This window comes from Bombus impatiens, unplaced genomic scaffold, assembly GCF_000188095.3.
Source record: "Bombus impatiens unplaced genomic scaffold, BIMP_2.2 scf_0064, whole genome shotgun sequence".
Lineage (NCBI taxonomy): Eukaryota > Metazoa > Arthropoda > Insecta > Hymenoptera > Apidae > Bombus > Bombus impatiens.
In genome coordinates, this window is record NT_176483.1 from 2,012,417 (window position 1) to 2,033,639 (window position 21,223).

General features: G+C 27.3%; 5 protein-coding genes across 14 annotated transcripts; 2 read left to right on the plus strand and 3 right to left on the minus strand.

Moving 5' to 3' along the window:
* Positions 1-171: 171 nt before the first annotated feature.
* On the minus strand, positions 172-2,339 carry LOC100749945 (small nuclear ribonucleoprotein-associated protein B). 2 transcript variants are annotated; one of them, XM_003485590.4, is made up of 3 exons: positions 1,997-2,339; positions 754-1,288; positions 172-615 (listed from the first exon to the last, which is right to left on the minus strand). In XM_003485590.4, exons 1-3 carry the CDS (start codon positions 1,997-1,999, stop codon positions 500-502), a joined length of 654 nt encoding a protein of 217 aa, XP_003485638.1. In that variant the 5' UTR covers positions 2,000-2,339; the 3' UTR covers positions 172-499. The 2 variants fall into 2 exon arrangements, with proteins under 2 accessions (XP_003485638.1, XP_003485637.1); XM_003485589.4 differs by lacking the exon at positions 1,997-2,339 and adding an exon at positions 1,482-1,833.
* A 1,121-nt stretch (positions 2,340-3,460) lies between these two features.
* On the minus strand, positions 3,461-4,789 carry LOC100745481. Its single transcript, XM_003485636.4, has 2 exons — positions 3,945-4,789; positions 3,461-3,869 (listed from the first exon to the last, which is right to left on the minus strand). Exons 1-2 carry the CDS (start codon positions 4,660-4,662, stop codon positions 3,478-3,480), a joined length of 1,110 nt encoding a protein of 369 aa, XP_003485684.1. The 5' UTR covers positions 4,663-4,789; the 3' UTR covers positions 3,461-3,477.
* A 21-nt stretch (positions 4,790-4,810) lies between these two features.
* On the plus strand, positions 4,811-7,116 carry LOC100740035 (nuclear cap-binding protein subunit 2). Of its 5 annotated transcripts, XM_033324790.1 has the most exons (5): positions 4,811-4,919; positions 5,199-5,413; positions 5,634-5,687; positions 6,419-6,739; positions 6,826-7,116. In XM_033324790.1, the coding sequence occupies exons 2-5, from the start codon at positions 5,339-5,341 to the stop codon at positions 6,928-6,930; spliced, it is 555 nt and encodes a 184-aa protein (XP_033180681.1). In that variant the 5' UTR covers positions 4,811-4,919; positions 5,199-5,338; the 3' UTR covers positions 6,931-7,116. The 5 variants fall into 5 exon arrangements, with proteins under 5 accessions (XP_033180681.1, XP_024228177.1, XP_003485640.1 ...); XM_024372409.2 differs by lacking the exon at positions 4,811-4,919 and having other exon boundaries at positions 5,151-5,413; XM_033324791.1 differs by lacking the exon at positions 4,811-4,919 and having other exon boundaries at positions 5,634-6,259.
* Positions 7,117-7,225: 109 nt separating this feature from the next.
* On the minus strand, positions 7,226-16,953 carry LOC100750136 (ras-like GTP-binding protein RhoL). Of its 5 annotated transcripts, none has more exons than XM_012394045.3 (7): positions 16,781-16,953; positions 16,612-16,692; positions 10,490-10,656; positions 8,835-8,964; positions 8,574-8,688; positions 8,347-8,464; positions 7,226-7,705 (listed from the first exon to the last, which is right to left on the minus strand). In XM_012394045.3, exons 3-7 carry the CDS (start codon positions 10,506-10,508, stop codon positions 7,506-7,508), a joined length of 582 nt encoding a protein of 193 aa, XP_012249468.1. In that variant the 5' UTR covers positions 10,509-10,656; positions 16,612-16,692; positions 16,781-16,953; the 3' UTR covers positions 7,226-7,505. The 5 variants fall into 5 exon arrangements, with proteins under 5 accessions (XP_012249468.1, XP_012249465.1, XP_012249466.1 ...); XM_012394042.3 differs by having other exon boundaries at positions 16,570-16,692; positions 16,781-16,952; XM_012394043.3 differs by having other exon boundaries at positions 16,612-16,953.
* Positions 16,954-19,102: 2,149 nt separating this feature from the next.
* LOC100745599 lies at positions 19,103-20,763 on the plus strand. Its single transcript, XM_012393928.3, has 5 exons — positions 19,103-19,774; positions 19,871-20,106; positions 20,202-20,265; positions 20,355-20,521; positions 20,603-20,763. Exons 1-5 carry the CDS (start codon positions 19,691-19,693, stop codon positions 20,715-20,717), a joined length of 666 nt encoding a protein of 221 aa, XP_012249351.2. The 5' UTR covers positions 19,103-19,690; the 3' UTR covers positions 20,718-20,763.
* Positions 20,764-21,223: the final 460 nt, after the last annotated feature.

Sequence of the window (21,223 nt, forward strand, 5' to 3'; positions counted from 1 at the left end):
TGGGAAATTTTAATATTTAGATAGTATTTCTAATTTATTATCAACTGGCTTTTTGATGGAATGGTTGAAGTGTGTAATAAAAATTTATATAGAGAATCAGCTTTTCATGCCTTTATTATCCGTGATTTGTTATTTCATAAAAATTAAACTATTAATTAAAAAACCATACAATATTCGTCTCTCATTTTATTGTCTGTTACATGTATGCTTGTATCACTATTTTAATATTTCTTATATAATTTTTTCTTTTTTTTTCAATTAATTTTTGAGTACATATACTTCAATTTTACAATTACACATTTTTTTACTAAACGTCGTTCTTTTTTTTCTATTAAAATATCTGGGAAGTATATATTCAGATTTATACAAAATACTTATCTTTATCTTACATAAGTTCTTTATAACTGGTAATCAAAGTTACATGAATGGAAAAGATATTAACATTATAAAAGAGACCTTTATTATCACCAGTTACAATATTGTATTATGTTAAAAAGTACTAATATGGACGAGGGGGTGGTCCACCACGCATCATACCTGGAGGTGGACCTCTCATTCCTGGTGGTCCCATTGGTGGACCTCCACGTCCCATGGGTGGCATTCCTGGTGGCATTCCTATAACCAAGCAACCAAATTTCAAACTTTAACACTAATAATTTAAAATCAAAACAATTCTTAGATTTCATAAAGTTGTTGCGAATCTCTACTAACAGTATAAAAGAAGACAACTAAAATCTGTAAAATATCACCTACCCATCATGCCTGGTGGTGGACCCATCATTCCAGGTGGAGGACCTCCAACTGGCATACGTGGAGGACCACCTGGATGCATCTGCGGTGGAGCAGAAACTTGACCTCTACCTCCTGGTGTCATTATTTGTTGTGAAGGACCTCCGACACCTCTAACAGGACCTTGTAAACCAGCAGGTACTCCAGCAACATTAGCAGGCATGCCACGTCCCGCAGCACGACCCATTCCAGGTCCAGGTGCTGCCCCAGGAATTGGTACTCTGGGTAATCCTTCTTCTGGAGGTGGAGGACCTTCCACAGTCAGAGAAACAATGTTTTCTCCTCTTAAGAGTACGAAGCCCAATACCCGTTTATCTTCTCTCTCAGGTTGCTTTGTATTTTTTGGTTTAATCTTACGAAACTCTTCACAATCACCAAGTATAAGGTTCATATGTTTATCGAAGGCTTTAAATGTGCCTATGAATGTCCTTGAGTCTTGCAAAATAATTCTGACTCTGTAATTGATATGCTGCAGCATCTTATTATTTTTACCAATCGTCTGAAAAAAAATTGTTTTAACTTTTACAGTTAAATATGTACAAGGCGAATACTCAGTTTTAATGAAAATATCCGACTTAAAAAATATACAACTTTAAAAAATCATATTTTCCTTTATATTGCAATATTTTAATTACTCATAAAAAATAATTTATAAAAAAAATATTTATGATTTCTTTTTGTTTAACATTTACCATAATGTGATAAGGTTATGTTACCACTATTTTCAAACACTTTTAAAAGGTATATATATTTATTATTTTTCACTGGGTTATCCAATTTTTTTGGTCGAGTCCTATATTTACTGAAAGTACTTATCGAATAGAGTTTAATGATGCCAGTTTTAACTTTAGGAATATTGAATAGTGAATATTGGGTTAAGTTAGGGATCACTTTGAAATATCCTTTACTCTCCGGCCACCGTAAGGCGGCCGGCTATGCTTAGTATACAAACTTTTCGGCGAAGTTCAGTTCATCTGTGCGGACCAATCAGATGATGGATAAAAGCAATATGGCATTAAAGTAACGTGTAAGATATTTAAAAACTACTCAGTTTCTTCTCAGTTTCAGATTCTTCGCCATAAAACTTGTATTTTCGAATTCTACACGTCGAAAACTATATGATTGCAAAAAAGTCAATAATTTTTGATCCCCTCCGGGTTGAAAAAATTGGGTACCCGGAGGAAAAGTTTATCTTTCTTTCACTTACCATTTTGTCTGCCTTTATCAACACCAAACAAAATTAGGAACAAATTATCGTCCTTTAGCTATTTTATAACTATGCACCTATGTTAGCCGGCTACTATCCGGTTACATCAGGTGAAGTTGTTTATTCTAACAACATAACCTTTTTATATAAGCAGATGATGCTATCGTAGAGTTTAATGCGTTTAATGTATGATCATATAAGTAGGTTTCTATACTCATAAATGGAAACAAGAAAACTATCCAAAAATTGAGTCCTGATTAGTTGCGAAAAATCAACATGGAAGATTCTCATTCTGCCCATGCGTGACATGCTATGAATGTCTCAGGTAGAGACAGAGACACTCTACTCATCTCTGTTTGTTTCACAAGGAGGCAAATTTTGTTGTCTTCCATGTTGATTTCTCCCAACTAGTCACGATTCAATTTTCGAACAAATTTCCCTAGGGAGTACCGAGATCAGTTTATATGATCGTGAACAAGGTAGAGATAACATCAGAGAGGAAATTTCTTCTTTCATAACACATATATTTAAAATCACTTTGGAAGATAAGTATATATAATAAGTATATATAATAAAAAATGTAAAATGTAAAAAATAATGTAACGTATAATCAGATACAATTCACAAGAACTGTACAAAGATAAGAAGCATTTAGTTAGGTTTTATTTATATTTTTAAAAATTAGAAAAATTATTTATTTTAATGGAGTTAAAAATATATTTATTGTTTTTTTATTGTCTATGTATAATTATGTTCTATTTTGAAAAAACATATTTTATATAATTACAATTCCAATTATTAACTGAATCTCTACAAAATACTGCTATTATTAAACAAAATATTAAAATTAAAATATCAAAAATATGAAAAATATTTTTATTTACAATAAACAATTATGAACTTTTATATTTATCTTATTTTACTTTCCAAATCTTTAGTTGTTCTATAAATTTATTTATCTATGAAGTTTATATCGATTTATAAATCTAAAAATTTGGATTAAATATCCTACTATTTTGAAAAATTAAACATATTTGGAGTAACTATTTATGTGTTTTTTATACACATACACACACACGCACGCGCACATGCACATACACTGCATACTGATTAATACATACTTTATGGCAGCATTGAAAATTGCTTTAAACTTACATATATGATAATTAATGACATAGTTTTATAATTGTAGTAATGTAATTTAAAATGAATCATGCAACTTAAATATGAAATTTATTAAAACTAAAAAGAAAGCATTAAATTCATATAAAACTTAAAAACAATGTATAGTTTTTAAAGATATTTATTAGAAAATATTTATTTTTATCAGATTTTAATTTATTATATTTTTGATATTGTTTTAAAGAAAACATCAATTTTCATTATATAATATACATAAAAGATTAAAAATTTTGCTGGATTTATTATTTGATCACACCAAAAAATTAATTTTGATTTTATTGTATACATATTTGAATCTGCTAGCTTATATTGAAATATTTTCTCATTTTTTTGGAAGAATATGTTTTTGACTTACAATGCTTTATAATGATATTCCACCTTAATACTGTACTTGAAGGATCAGTGTTTACAATGTTTTCAGATAATGTTTTAGATTGCTTTATCGAAGATTGGTGATTATATTGCAATCGTCTATTATTTGTTTTGTTTTCTATATTCATTTGATTCATATCAATAATTGGTTGCACAAAATTTGCTGAGTTACAAGAAACTTTATGAACAGATTGGATACTAGACTTTTTAATTTTAGAAGAATTAGCTTGAAGATTATCCAAATTCATATATTCCATTTGATTCAAACTATAAATTTTTTGATCATTTTTTGATTTAATTTCATCTACATTCCTAAACTCTGAAAGAATACAAAATTTAAATAAAATAAATAAATTTATTAAGTTTTTCAAAGTTATTAAAAGAAACTACAAACCTTTTTTCTTTAGAAATGCTTCTTGAATAAAAGATTGTGATTTAAATATCTCTTGCTCCTGAGGTATGTTATTTCTTAATCCCTTAAGAGACATTTTTGCAGACATAACACTTTTGTCTTTTGGCATATTTAAAGGACAACAATCTTTTGGTGGTCTTTCATGTTCTTTCAAATCTGGATGTAAACTACTCATAGTATTCATCAATTCAGTTATTCTAGTATGGTAATCATTGGATAATGTATGTTTTTTATTTCTCTCATTCAATGTAAATGTATTTTTATCAAAGTATAAACATTTATTAGAAGTTTGTAAGGATATCATATTTGGATCAAATCTATTAGAATAATATAATAACGATTGGGTTTCTGACACAGCTGAATGTGTACTATTTGATGTTGTTTGCAATTGCAGGCCATCTTTAATAGAATTACTTTTACTTTCAGGATTAATTTTGTTCTTTAAAGCGTTCTCTGACATAGAAAAGAAAATGAAAGGTACGCGTTTTACTATAAGTTTCTCAACAATATAATCATATTCTTTGGCATTACTATTTACAATGTCTTCTAAGGACTCCTTTTTGGAATTAATTCTAAAGCAACTTAAGAACAATTCAAAACATTTATTGTTAGCTTTAGGATTAGAAATAGCACTGGCCTTTGATGAACTAGAAACTGCAATTTCATGTGAACTAGCAGAAGCTTGTAATTTACCACTCATTTCAAAATCGTGTAAATATTTTCCAAAAAATTCAAATATTTAAAAAAATATATTTATCGTTCTTTAATATATTTTAATTTTTGTAATTCAATCCAGTTTATTCAGGGAAATTTGTAATTCATAATTCTTCGTGTGTGTTTTTGCGATATGTGAAAGCCATAATCATGGTATTTATGTCACAAATATTTGACTTAACAAAGGGTTAGCACCATATTATGGTTTATCAAAAAACATTATTTAGTAGAATTTGTAAATTGGTATGCATATTTTATATTTACATGATCATAAATTTGCAATCAAAATTTGATGATACCAAACTTAGTTTTGAATTGTATCTCTTTTACTAAATACATTTACTTTTTTAAAACATATATAAATGCGCTTATAAATTTAGTTTTTGATTATGAAATTGTTATGATTTGCTTCCTATGTAAAGATACTATGAATTATATTGAAAACATTAATGTTAAATTTTAATTAGACAATTTAAAATATCAAATAATTTTCGATATATTGAATTATTTACATGGGGATAGATGGCGACAGTTTTGTTGCTTCGAGACTGTTTAATGATGTCTTGTGTGGTTAAATAAAATTGAATGTCGAGAGATTACGTGCCTTCACATTTCTAAGTGTGATAAGATTACTAAGGAAAATAGTTTCATAACAATTTAAAATGGCCACAATAAAATTAAATCCATCAACTTCGCCTTCCGTTGAATTAAGTTCATATCGCGATCAACATTTTAAGGTTAGTTTTATAACATATTCTTCAAATATTTCAATTTTAATATTTCATAAAGAGAAACTTTTAATACCACAAGATATAAACTACATGAGATTTAAATTCGTATATTCTTTAATTATTCACTATAATATTTGTATTTCTTGTCATTGATTACTATAGTATCTTATATTTATAATATTATTTATTTCAAATTGTAATGCTTTACATCTATTTTGCCATACAGGGTGTCCCAAGAGGAAATGGAATAACTTCATCAGTATGTTTGGAAATCAAAAAGGTCATACACACTATGGATCCTGCTCTACTGGATTTTGATTTATTTGAAAAAATAGACTCCACATATACGTAATTGGAATAGAGCAATAGTTTTTTATTTTTTATGTATTTCTTACTGTTTCTTTCTTTTTTACCTTGTATATGTTAAAGAAGGAGTTCAAAGTGAACAAAATCTAGATATCTGCATAGTTTACATTTAAAAATATAAGAGGCATTGTAAATAGAAATTAAATCGTCGAATTGAAATGAACAATTTGAAATATAGAATTACATTGAGTATCAAGGAGAAGGAAACACTTCTGTAATGATATCAGTACATGTGTCAACGTTATATTCCTTTCGATATTTTTCAAACCAAAGTGATAAAATTGTTTCCAATTTTTTTCGATATAGAATGTAGGAATCATAGAAATTCTTCTACATAGAATGTGTTAAACAGTCTGTTATTTACTTTCAACTCCCATTTTGTGTGCTATTTGAGTAAAGTAAGCAATGATTATCTCAAAAACATATGAATCTAGACCCATAGTATGTATGACCCTTTTGATTTAGATTAAATTACCTAACATAATGGTAAAGTTATTTGATTTTTCCCTAGAACATTTATATAATAATAGTAATATTAGGCACAAAAATTACATAAAGCAATAGCAAAAATGTTAATTGTGATCATAATAACAATAAACGATTTATTAGTATTAATTTCTCTTTAATAATAATTTATGTTTGCAGGGTTCAAGAGCTGAGCAGGATAGGCTCTTAAGAATTTCGACAACTTTATATGTTGGAAATTTATCGTTTTATACTACAGAGGAACAAATATATGAACTATTTTCAAAATGTGGTGATATTAGAAGAATTATCATGGGATTGGATAAATATAAAAAAACACCTTGTGGTTTTTGTTTCGTTGAGTATTATCAAAGGGCTGACGCTGAAAACTGTATGCGATATATTAATGGTACTCGCTTAGATGATAGAATTATTAGAACAGATTGGGATGCTGGTTTTATTGAAGGCAGGCAATATGGAAGAGGCAAAACTGGAGGACAAGTGTGTACCTTTATTTTCTATAATAATATAATTATAGAATTATAGCGCATTAAAATTTATCAATATAATAAATTATATTATTATAGGTAAGAGATGAATACAGATCAGACTTTGATAGTGGAAGAGGAGGCTATGGTAAAATAATACAACAAAAAGTAACTCCACTTTCTGATGGAGCTTTTGGACGTTAAAATTGTATGAATATGACTGCTTCTTAATTTTAAATTTTGTATGTATAAGAAAATTATTAGTATTTAATTAATCGCATTTAAGGATAAATAACATGATATATAAAATAGTAACTATAACAAATGTACATACATAGTAAATAAGGACAACTATGAAACATAAGTAAAAATTATTTTTTAAAAATTATACGTAATATAGTGGAAATTTTATTTCTATTCCAATTTGTTACCGTTAGATGATAAAGAAAAAAGGATGTTTTAATAAGAAATAGTCCACAAAAAAATGACTGTTTAATAATATCGATGAAATAAATTCCTTTTTATTAATGGTATTCTATGATACAGATGTACAATGAAGTCTACTTGATTCTGTAATCAGCATTAATATATTTACAAAATATGAATTATTTGTTGTTTGGTATTATTTATAATCGTTTTATTAAATTTTGAATGTTGGAGGAAATGTAGGAAAACTGTAGGGTCCAAAGATCTTACAGTTAATATTTTTATCCATTAATATTACTATAAATCAATATTTACTATTAATTAATTATAAATATTATTTTATAAGTTAAGCTTCAAAATGAACAACAAAGTTTGCTTGATGGTTTTTTCAGTACTGCTCGAATCGCTTCAGTGAAAACTTCCTCTAAGTTTTCACATTTCAAAGCAGAACATTCGACATATTTATAAGCTTTTACTTTCTTTTTCATTTTTTTGCATTCTTTGAAAGTAATTGTATCCACATTTTCTTGATTTCTAAGATCCCCTTTTGTACCTATTAGTAAAATAAAAAATGAGTTTAGGAGACTTTTGCCTTTCATGGCACGGATTCTGGTGCTTAACGCTGTTGTGAATAACGCTGTTTGAGACTTTCATGTAAAGGCCATGTCTAATTGGAATTTCTTTCCAACGTTTCAGCAGTATTGCAGCTAGCTTATACAGAGAATATAACGATGGTGAAACTGTTTCAGTGTGTCATTAGACCTCGTGAGGAAGTTTGCTGCAATAGAAATGAAATTGAACGTGTCTTTTACTCGAAAGCCTCAAACAGTGCTGTTCACAGTACTATTAAGCATAAAAAAATTTAATTAAAAAATTTAATTTAGCCTTAATTCTAGTACATATATTAGAGTTTAGAATATAAATGATAGAGTTTGTGAATTATCTAATCTTGCAACATATTTTGTGTGAAAAAGAGTTTTAAGCAGCTCTAAAGGAAAGGACATTCACGCTAAATGATCGATATGTTGATCTCAAAAATATATTTGTCTGCATAATGGAAAATTTATCCTTCTAATTATCAAAAGCCTTATATGGTATGAAACCTATTAAGAAATATAAAATATAAATATAATATATGATATAAAGTAAGATAAGACCTTTTTCATATAAATTAGTAATAATTAAGATATTTACCAACAAGCACTATAGGTGTATTTGGACAGTGATGTTTAATTTCTGGATGCCATTTGATCGCAACATTTTCATAAGAAGTGCGAGAATTTACTGAAAAGCAGATCAAGAAGCAATCAGTCTGAAAATGAAATGAAATAGTAAATTGTTATAACACAAATGTTCAGCAAAAATAATTAGTATATAGGGAATATCGATAAAATAAATAATTAGTTGAAAGATTCGCTCACATTTGGGTAAGATAAAGGTCTGATTCGTTCATAATCTTCCTGACCAGCAGTATCCCATAAAGTCATATCAAATTCTTGTCCATCTACACATATTGCGCCTGCATAGTTATCGAAGCTAAAACCATTTTAAATATCATCTTCTATCTTAAAATAAGTATGGGATCAATTTTTCATTTTGTTATTAAATTTTTTAATATAAAGGTACACTTATTTAGAAACCCAATACTTAAGTCAAGTAAGTATTAAAAACTTAATACTTACACAGTAGGCACATATTCTGAAGGGAATTCATTTGTTGTATATGTAATAAGCATACATGTTTTGCCTACAGTACCATCTCCAATTGTTGTGACTTTGATTGGCCTATGTCTGGAGACTGTATTTTTATTTTCTGAAAAATAAAAAGATAATTTTATCTATATTATATAGAATATAGTTATATTGAATTTTTTAAAAATTAATAGATCTTTTTCCACTTTTCATTTTGTTTTGTTCAATTTTCAATCATTTTTATCACATTAAACGTAAAAAATATGCAGTTGATCAAATTAAATATAAAGAAATTAAATTTTTACTCTGATAGAAATATTAGAAAACAGAATTAAAAAAAATTAGTTTGTAATTTTGATGCCGTTTTTGTTGGAAAGGTAACCAACACATCCGGCGACCATATACCAAGGCTATCCTTGTCGTTGCTTGCTGTATCGCATATTAATTGGAACCGAAAGGTAGTATACTTTTATCATTTTGCTATAATAATGAAAAAATTGAACAAATATGTATGTATTGTTAAACATGTATTGTTAATGTATAATACTCAAGATTGATGACATTCAAAATATAATCTTATCTTGAATAGAAAATACATTTTTTTATAATTTTTATTTATTATAAATACGGATTACATTGAAAAATTTATTAATTTGCATTATTCTATAAATAAATAACTGTACGGTATATGATAAAATATGTATACATATTTACTAATTTAGTTTTACATAGTATATTTTTTGTGCTAGAATTTGATTTTTTATATAAATAGTAGATAAATTAAAGTCTCGTGAAATATAAGTAAAGAAATATATCGTTATTGAAAATCGAAAGTAATATTTTTCTTTACAAAGCTGTTGAAATTTATTATCTTCTGTATATCATATGACTTAAGTATGTATATCCGCGGTTCGTCCTCTATAAGTCATCGTCTGAATCAGATATGCTGTGTTCGTGCGTTTTCGAAGTGCATGCCTTTGCTACTGTATATCTTGAATCATCAATGTCATTCCTTTTCTTTCCGTTCTATATGTCCCCATCTTAATTCTTTTTGTTCTAACAAATTATTTAGTTACATATTTTTTTCTCAATAAAGTAGTTTCATTTAAATTAATCCTTTAATTGGTCTAATTCAAAATTTTAAGATATCATTTATTTCGAATAATAATTTTTAAGAAAAGTGTTTTAAATATGTAATGTCAATTATTATATAGTAAATAATGTATTTCTATTGATGTTTTGTCCCTTCTTTGGTCAATTAAATAAATTTAAAATTAGGCTATATAATAATAGATTAAAAACGTTTAAATTTTACTTTCTTGAAAACGAAGTCTTAAATGAAAAAATTTTGTTCTACATTTTTTACTTCTAACTTCTAATTAAAAAAATGCATCAAAATACAGTTTATCCTTTTACTAAAAAAGAATTAGGAACGAGCATTTTTTTCCATTGTCATAATTTTTCTTACCGCCTGTTGATAGTTATATTAATATGTACATACGTATTTTCAATCTTCAGCACGTAATATTTGAAAATATTTGAATTCCCCATAAGTTTTTAGTTTTCTTAAACCGAATTAAATTAAATGTCTGCAATATAAAAAATCGTTTTATAGATTTAAATAGGATGTTCTGTTTGTTAGTTACCCTTATTGTTATTGCACATCGCGTACAGAAATAAATTCAATCCCTGTGAGTCTACTACAATTTCGTTGTCGACTTGCCGCTTAATTTGGGGCCGTTTTTATCAGTAGTCAACGTTGCAAGTTATCTTTTGTCATCCGGCCAATTCCATTATCCGCCACATTATTCAGCTGTAGAAAAATGAAAGAAATTGATAATTCATATCAATAAAGCTTAATGATATGCGTACATTGATCTGAGATGTATAATTAAGTAAAAGTACATATTTCCACTTAAACGTTATAAATGTTCTTTTAATACGCTATACACTAACAAAATTAAGGATTCTTTACATTAATTTACATTAATTTCGAAAAATAAATGAAATCTATTCTCTTTTGCTCTTCTTTTAATTCATAGCTTTTGCCATTAATAATTTATATGCCATAATTTATATGCCATAAATATATTTATATACATAGATGTTCCTAATTTTTAATTAATTTTAAATCTATTTTGATTTTTTGCGAACTATTATTTAGTCGAAATACTATTATATTATTATTTATTGATACCTCCCCTCCATTTGCCCTTCGAGTCTTGAGTGATTTTGGTTTCTATGTCTTTTATGAAGTTAAAATACAAGCTTGTAAAATGAAAGAAAGACTTTCTCTAAGGTCATAGTACCTACGTTGGATACTATAATGACATTTCAAAGTAATTTTAATCAGCGTTGATATCAATGCGGTTGAAATGGTAACCACAGAATACTTTCCGTCTGATTCATTGTAACACGACGATGAATAATTGTTTAAATTGAAACGATGGAATTATGTTTCCTAATTTGTGAATCCACTCGACCCTATGAAACTGAGATCATCACACTTTCCTCTTAGTTATATCAGTACTTTACATCTTTCACAGAGAAAGTGGAAAACCGTCACCAATTTCTATCGTGTACTTTATATAATAATCTATCAAAGTACAATGTTACGTTACGTAAAATCAAAGCTAAAAAATATCGAAAAGGTTAAAAATGTAAAATTATCGAATCTTTCACAAGTTCTTAGAAAATACAAGGAAATACAAAATTGTTAAGAACCTACTTTACAAAAATAAAAAATATAAAGAAAGATAGATGTATCAACTCCAACAGTTTGAGAATTTTTCTCCTCGATATTTGTGAATTATAAATTAAATATAAAGTATAAAAATATAAATATAAAGTAAATTATAGTATATTTAAGCATATAATAGAAATTGATTGTTCTAATGATAAATTATTATGCGCTTTAAATGGTAAAAAACAATAAAATCTGTACGGTGGTTATGTTTATACGACGTAAGAGAAGAACAGGTCGATAATATGCGAAATATGAGAAAATTACAGTGAGACAAAAAGGTGGGTAGTACGCGTAGGTAGATCGAGGGTGTGCCTCCAACATACGACGCATGAAATAATTCCATATAACCACGCCCTTCCTTCCGCATTCGAACTTGTCGTTAATTTTGGAAATCCTGTAGTATAATCTTTAACAGAATTGTGCAAAATTTTGTTTCAGTAATATTAATTCGGATAATGGGTAAAAATAAAGAATAAGGCTATGTTCGTCGTTAATGTATAAATATTCCATTGAATAAGAAATTATTTGTATTGAAATTTATTTATCTGGATTTCTATCACAAATAAACCAAGTAAAAATATGTGAACTATACTGAACTGTGTAAAATATGTTTTCACGTTTTATTGTCCAATTGTTATTATATTGTATTTAACAATTATCTCTCTCGAAAGCCGAGATCATAAAGTACATCGCTCATTGATAAATTAATCGTAAAAAGTCGTATAAGGATACTCTTACAAAATTAAGAAACGGGAACAACTAATTATTATTCGAATAATTTTGCAATCATTATTCAAATAAATAATAACGAATTATTCGAATAAATAGAGGGGACAATTTGTTATGAGCATGTAAATAAAATATTTATATAAAATTTTTCTCTAAAATTTGTCTGAATTTATCCTGATAATTGTTGTAAAGAAATATTTATTCGAAAGAACTCAAGTAAATGTCCAATTCTGATCTTTAAAAGTGTGTAGTAGAATAAATTCTTTTCATTTGAGGCCTTGTTTTCGAGGAAATCGAATTTGAAAATTTGCCTAGCATATGTGAATTGGTCTAATTACCAACTGGGCACGAGTTGGATAGCACAGCAGCAGGTTATTCCACACGCGGAAATAAGTGAATAATGTACAACGTTTTTAGAAGAATAAGCCTGGCACACGCGTACTTGATCAATTTTCAAATTTCATTTTCTCAGAAACGAATTTTTCTCAGAAACGAAAGAAAACGAGCACCCTATGAAACAATTTGGTTCTACATTTTCGACTTGTCTTCATCGAGCTGATCTGTGCGAACAATACTTGTTTTCATCACTGTGTCTAGGTGCCTATAGTGCGGCAATGTATCCATAAAGAGCAACTCTATGTCGTAATCTATGAGCTATAAGCAAGAACATTTACGTTATAATGCAATGTTTCACTTTAAACAGTAGATTATGTTTCACCGCATTTTAGAAAAACACAAAGATATTCTAACGTGAATTTATTTTAATATAATTTTTACTGACAAAGAGGAATGAAATAAATTAGCCAATGCAACATAAGAGATACAAGTTTCTGGCAACTCTTTCTGTTTTCTTTCAAACTAGTAAAGTATGTATATTGAATACAATTCAAAAAAGAAACAAAACACTATATATTTGAAAGTGGACAAAGTAACGAGATATTTCCCTATATACATGTAAACACACTTTTGATTTTCATACACAGTGGCTACAAAAAGCATTTGTGCATTGTTATATTTATTGTAGCATTTACTATATATTGATTAATTAGGTCTAAATATATTAAATTGCATATCATGTAGTAGTATGTATTTTCATATGACTTCATATATGCGTGTGCGTGCGTGTAATTTGGTAGTGAAATGTTTCATTGAAAAATACATGCTTTTTATAGCCGTTCTACATAAATACAATATGCAAATACACATATGTAATCACATAAAGATGTTTGAATGCAGGATTGAGCAGTTTTTACTTGAAATGAACATAATAAACGAGGAAGTCAAATAATTAGACCAAATAAAGTGACAAAGAAATTTGTTTGACAATAAAGTTATTTGCAAATTATTTCCAACATTTCATTTGAGAAATAGATTAGTTTCAAATAATTTATTCAAGAAATATTAGATTATTTCAAATAATAATAGAAGATAGAAGATAAGAGACAAATGTTTTTCGTGCATAAGAAATACATTTACAATGAAATATTTGCCTTGGAAACATTTCATTTCATTTCAACTGAAACATTTCATCGAATCGCATAATGCGGAGGTTAAGAAATACATTATTACTCAAATACTATCTTACTTAAGATAAAGCAGGATAAATTGAGATAAATTAACTAAGCAAATAACAAATGAAATCAAAATTTTATTTGAATAATTATTTAAACTTAAAAATTTATTTCTCTAATGCCCGATATATAGAATTAGAATTATGTAAAATGTTTCTTGTTCTTTTTGTATGCATATACGTGTATCTATGTATAGATATATAATAATAAAATGTGTTTCAAAGATTCGCAATATTTACCTTTCTCTCACACAATGAGGTAAGACTTTTTATGTATGTAAATAGGTTGCAGACACGCAACTATGGTAGTGATGACATAATCTGTTCATGAACCTGCGTGTTCGCGTTAGGCCTTCAAGAGCACATAATTAAAAACTACAAAACATCGTTTTTTACGTGACTTGGTCGACATTCTAATTATCACGTACATTGAGTAGTTATCTTTACAACCTCATTCCAATTGAAGATAGACTTTTATCTAGAAAATATTTTCCATTATTTCACGTTTCTAAACCAAAAATTTATAATTTTAATTTCATTATTACGTCGTTAATCGTTTAATCAGTTATCATAAAAACTGTAATGGTTTTTCTAAGAACTTGAAATTGTTGTTTTTCCTGTAGCAAAATGAAATAGTGTCATTTCCTGGTAGATTATCATTTCTCATCCTGTTTCGTACTACGTATTCTCGTGAATATGTATAGTTCGCATAATAAAGTAATCGCATGAAACCTGCCTTCCTACAAATTGCTCGCAATTAATGATGCACTCAAGTTTGAACGTTTAAACATCGTCTAACATAGATTCGAATCTTTCACGAATGCTTTGGCAAAGAAAAAGGGCAATCTCAAATAGAATCGAACATAATTTGCTAGAATAGAAATTTGAAACTTTACGGGCAACCTATCAGAAATTCTCTATTCCCTTAAAATCAGTTTTCTCGGCAATCGTTCTGAAATAGTTACATACAAGTGCAGCCATTTAAATGAAATTTATAGCAATCCCGTTTATCACCTATAATTCTAGCAAAATTAATTTTTTAAGCTTGCTAAAAGAATTCACTGAAACGATAATGCCGATTGTTACTCGATTGTTATCTGCAAGTGATTAATCAGATACGTCGAAACGTCCAAGTAGTTAGAAATAGATTTTCGAAACTTGCAAATACTTGATTCGCGGTTCGAATCCACTTTGTGAAGATTCACACCTGACAAATACAATCATTAAACCATTATATTGAATCCTATGAAGTGAGCCCTGAGCATGAAATTTGTTTTAAATCTATAAATACATAATGAACTTGTTCCCATGACCACTAACAATCACTTGGTATAAGTTCGAAATTTGCAATACACTATATTAAAGTGTGTTGTTTCTTTTATTGAAAAGACTATTTATACACGCTATTTATACACAATTTTGTATTCAATATACGATATTGTCAATTGTATGTTTAATATATTTAATTATTATACAATTATATACTTAGTACACGCATACAGGAGTAGAATGTGACGGGAGGATTCAATCTGTACATGTGCGTAGATAAATGTAAGTAGTTAGACAATAATACCATAGGTGTAAGTTAGTTGTTAAGTTAATGTAAAAAAGATGGTTTTTGATATAGTGTGTGAGATAAGATAACGTGAGCCCTGTAACCTCATCGGGGAAACAATAACTTACAATATATACATTTAATTATCATACAATTATACACATATTTAATATTTAATATTTCGCCAATATAGGATAGAAACGAAAGTGGTAAGTGTGTCGATTTCTCATGCTGATAACGAGCGATAACATTATCAGTTACGCGATCAAATGTGATCACACACGCCACATCGCACATAGGAAATTCCAATTACATGATTACGCCAAATAAAAATCAAAGAAATTAATTAAATTCCCAAGAAATGATCTATTATCTTATTTATGTATTATGTTACGATAAGTTAAATAAAAATTATAAAAAAACTAAAACAGAATAAATCCTATTTATCCTATTTTCTACTTGAACATATATGTATGTATACATACAATCGGTCTTCAAATATCCGAGTCTTCCTGTACAATAATGTACTAACTAATAATATTAGTGAATTGACAAATAATAGCTTGTAGTTTAATAGTAATACTTTAATAGTTTGTGGTTAATAGATAATATTAAAAATATTTGATAAATATGATTTATAACAGAATTCATTAAATATTAAGATAATCGATCACTCTCTTCTTAATTAAATTTTATACAAAATATGACTATTGAATGATTGAATATAAATTGAAATATGTAAATTGTAATTCGTAAAATTTTATTTGTTTTGTTATCAAATCTATAGATATTTAAAAATTGTATACTGTACATATAAGAATGCTCTCTGATAATGCACACAGTGAAAAACAATATTAATATTGTTATTGATAGAAGAGGGTTTACAATGTGGCTTTTTTCTTGCACCTTTTCCACTCTTCTACACGCTTGTCCAAAACTACCATTAAAATAAATTTTCTCTAAAAAAACAATATCAAACAATATTTACCAATTTCCTACTAAAAAATTCCTTTCTTAAAATGAAGAATATGATGTTACCGATAACTTCGCAATTTCAACCTGTCTCTCATTGCTATTAAATCATCAGTGTTAAACATCGGTGTATAAAGTATTATCAATGACTCACCTCGAATTAGAAAGATTTTGATAAAAACTGCAATTGACCAACCTTGAGGTACATGTTTCTTTATAAGAATTCAATTGGATAAAGAATAATTTCTTTCTTGTTGTATGGTTTTTAACACTGAAACTAATTGAAGTTCTCTGAAATTACAAGGAGTATAACGGAAAAGCTCGATGAATGCAGTTTGCGCGACGACTACTCGGCGACTACTTACCGACTACGAAACACCGCCAACGCGTTTTACGAGTAAACGTTCACCGAGACGTCGTCAATTACACTACACGCAACGCTTAGGAAAATAGAAACATGCAGTACAAAACCCTCGAGCTTCCAATTCGATTTTTTAATCGAATCAGAGCCCTCTACCACTATTCCATTGATATTATTAGTGAAATGTTACTTCACAAGTTATTAGCATTTCTAATCAATTTTCTTTATTGTTATATTATCATAACAGAAGTACAGTTATCCTAGTTGACGTAGAGTTATAAAAAGAAATCTATAACCTATAACTCGTAACTTGTCATTTCGCTAATATTATTAGTATTAACGAAACTTTATAAGTTGCAGCTGTTAGAAATTTCGAGCCATTAGTATTAATAAATTCTTTTGCATAATAATAACATGTTTGATAATAAAATTAATGGAATGTTAAAAGTAAGTTTTACAAATTACTAGTTATCTAGTTACACTGTTCAAGATTGTAAGATCGTGAAAAAGAAATCTATAACATACTACTTCTAACCTGTCAATTTACTAATATTATAAATTGATAAATTATTGCGTAAGAAGGTCCAAGTCGAGTAAATTGAACAATATTGTTGTTTTTTGAATTATTGCATCTTATATCGGCTTAATTCCATATTTATAATTTTTTAAGAAAAAACTTATTTTTTTAAGAAGAAATCTCTCTGAAAAAGCGTATTATTGGAAAAATCTAACAATATTTTAACTTTGTCAATATTAATATTGTGAATATCTGCACAGCTGAAATAAATTTTACGTAAAATTTCAAGCGCCTTAAAAAGAAAAAAAAATCTTTTCATCAAAGATGCGACGTTACAAGAATAATAATCATTGAAATTTATTTAACAGTATCAATTAGTAACTAATGAAAAATTCCAATTTTCGCATATAATTCTTATTCGTGTAATATTTTCACGGTCTTTAAATAAAAGATTTTTAAAAAAAGTTTTTTCAAACAAATATAAAGCTTATCGTGTTATAGATATTTAATAGGTAAATAATTAATTTCCAACTGCAGTTTTGACCGATTAAAGAAATTTTAATCTCTTAATAACGACAAAATTATGATTAGAGGAAATGAAATGTTAATTAGTAATTAATAAAAAACTTTGATTTTCATTCGTGATTTTTATCGACTTATAATTTTAGAAAATATGGAACCTTCCTTGTTATATTCAATAATTAGATTAGACGTTATCGGAGAAACTGGATTTTCGAGTCCCAATTGAAGAGTTTTAGTGACTATAAAATTAATGTACTCTTTTGGTCATTATTCGTTATCGATTTTGCTATCATGTTTAGATAAATAAATATCGTTGTTGTTTATATCGCTTTATTAACATTGCTTTCTTTTTCTTATTATAAAATTAAATATAATTTAAAATATTATTAATAATAAAAAGCACTATTTTTAAACGATTGATAATTGTAACTAATGTGAATTTAGTGTAATATAATTATTTATAATAATATTACTTTCATTTACACATACAATTATCACTTCAAAATACTTAAATAAATCGCTATTTATATAACGACGTTATTCCTATTATTTTTGTTAAAATTTTCACCATATAAAATTGTACATTTTATTACTTACCATTTTATATTACTTAAATAGAAGAACATTTTTTCTAATTTCATAAATGAAATACAAACTGAAAAAAATGATTATTCTACTCATATATCACTAAACCTTACCATGTACAGATTACAAAAATACATACTTCAGTTTTGATTTGATTTTCACGGGAAGAAGAGAAGAACTGTGTTGAGAATCTTTCAAGTATTACATACTATCGACCGAAATGAAGTTAAAAATATCGTTGTGAAAATGATCAATCGTTTACGATTTATAATACGTACATAAATTAAAATTCTAAATTACACGTTCCCTATATTTGGAAAGATGCATAGATTCATATTCATAAATAGCATTCGTCTGATGACGCAGACGTTTTAATTACTAATCGCACAGCTGAACGTAATCCGATTGTTTGACAAGTTTGGTACAATGCCGTGATTTGCATCGTTTCAATAATATTTGATGTATTTGAACATTAAGAACAATTCGATTCGTATTAGTGGCTCTCTTTCTCTCTCTCTCTCTCTCTATATATATATATTTATTTATTTATTTATTTTTTTTTTAATGATAAAAGTTATATATCTATAATAAATAAATTATTTAAAATTAAAAATGATAAAAAAAATTTGGAAATCATGATTTGCATATCCCATATTTACGTATATAAGTATGATTAGACCATGTCTTAAAAATATGTTTATGAACATTTAAAAACATTTTTAACCTAACATATGTGTTATCAAAGAAGAAATTTCCTTTCTGATATTATCTCTACCTCGTTCACGATCATATAAATAGGTCTCGATACGCGCTAGGAAGAACCGTTCGAAAATTGAGTCAGGTCTAGTCATAAAAGATCAACATGGAAGGTCTCTAAAGCCGTCGTTCTTGCAAAACAGACAGAGATGAGTAGAATATCTCTGTTTTTGTTTGAAATATTTATAACATATCACGCATGCGTAGAACGACGACTTCCTTGTCATCCATGTTGATTTTTCGCAACTAGTCACGACTCAATTTTCAATCGGTTTTCCCTAGCGAATATCGAGATTTGTTTATATGGTCTACATACATAATATTTAATATAATAAATAACATGCGATTACATACATACAAACATATATATAGATATGCATGTAATTTGATGTTTTCTCTATAGAGGTCGCGACGGACGTACTTTTTGTAGCTATAACATCTTTTCAACAGATAAGCATAGATAAAAATTCAAAAAATTTGATGGATCATCTAGTAGATTGAAAGGCTTAAATTATATTAATAAAATAACAAAATATGACTGAATCTTCGAAGAAAATGGAAGATATTTACGAAGAATTTACTAACCAAGTAGATCGAATTAATTATCTAATTAAACAGGTAGTCGTTTTATTCATTTATTTTTATTTTCCATTTGTAAGAAATAATGTTGAGTTTATTAATAACTGACTATACATTTTATTCTTTCGTTGAAAGTTCACTGAGTTAGAAGAAACGAATGGCAAACAGAAAAAGGATCGATATTACTGGAACTCACATTTATCTACTTTATCGATGAACATTTGGGCAGGTCAGGTAAAATATTTGGAACTGCAAAAAAAGGAAGCTAGTCTTAAAAAAGCAATATCGAAGGCTACAAATGTGATTGATCTTAAACAACAAGAATTGAAAGATTTAATAACAAAAAGAACAACATATTTCACGAAACAATGGTTTGATTTTCTTTCTAAAGAGATTGTTTACTTTAATGAATAAAAAATCATTGACAAAAAATAATAATTTTATGAGAAGTTTTCTTTATTTTCAGCGATAAATTTCGAATTAAAGGCATAAGGTATACAAACAATTTTCTGCATGCACAGACAGAATATGTACGTTCATTTATATATATTCTGCATCGTAAATATATTGTATCTTATAATTGTGAATATATAATAAATAATTAGTATCCTTTTCATAGACAAATAAAAATTTACGTGATAAAATTGAAGAATTTCAAAAGCAGTATCAACAAATGTATAACGAATTGCCAACGTTTGCAGAAAAATTATCAAACCTAGAAAAAATATCAAACTCTGAAGAAACTGAAACAGCATCGAAAGTTAATTTCGTTTTGACGAATATAACGTAAGCGCAATTAATTTTTGCTATAATTATCAATTCAGGTATATCTTCAATAATTGTGTGTCTTTTAAATGCTATATATAGGACAATTAATACTTATAAATTATTACAAATTACATGTGCTCAAAATATGCTAAGAAAGCTGGAGAATGAAATTAAACAGAAGAGAATGATACTTAATAATGTTCAAAATAAGTGATTACTAATATAAGTTAATATATATTACTATTATACTGCAATAATAAAATACATTAATATAAAGATTAAAACTGTTTTATTTATACCACCATTTTATTATACTATTATACCCTATATTTTGAAATAGAATAATAATATAAAATAAGAATATAAATTAAATATTCGGCTTAAGTGTTAATTTTTCTATTAATTGTAAAATACATTTAATATTTGTATTTATTATTTATTATTTATTTTATTTATTTATTTTCACCATCCATACCTTGCAGTTTTTGGATACAATTATTGCTTGTCATAAAACATGAAGCTTACGAATCTTAAATGTTTTACTTAAAACCTCGAACTTAAAGAGTTCATTCCTATTTTCTACCTTTTTAAATTAGATATAAAATGTCATTCTTAAAAAATACATAAACAAGTAACGTTGAATTATAATAATTGTACGAAAATTATCATGCAATCTAAAGTTTAATAATTAATCAAACGCAAATTTATCGATTTTTCAAC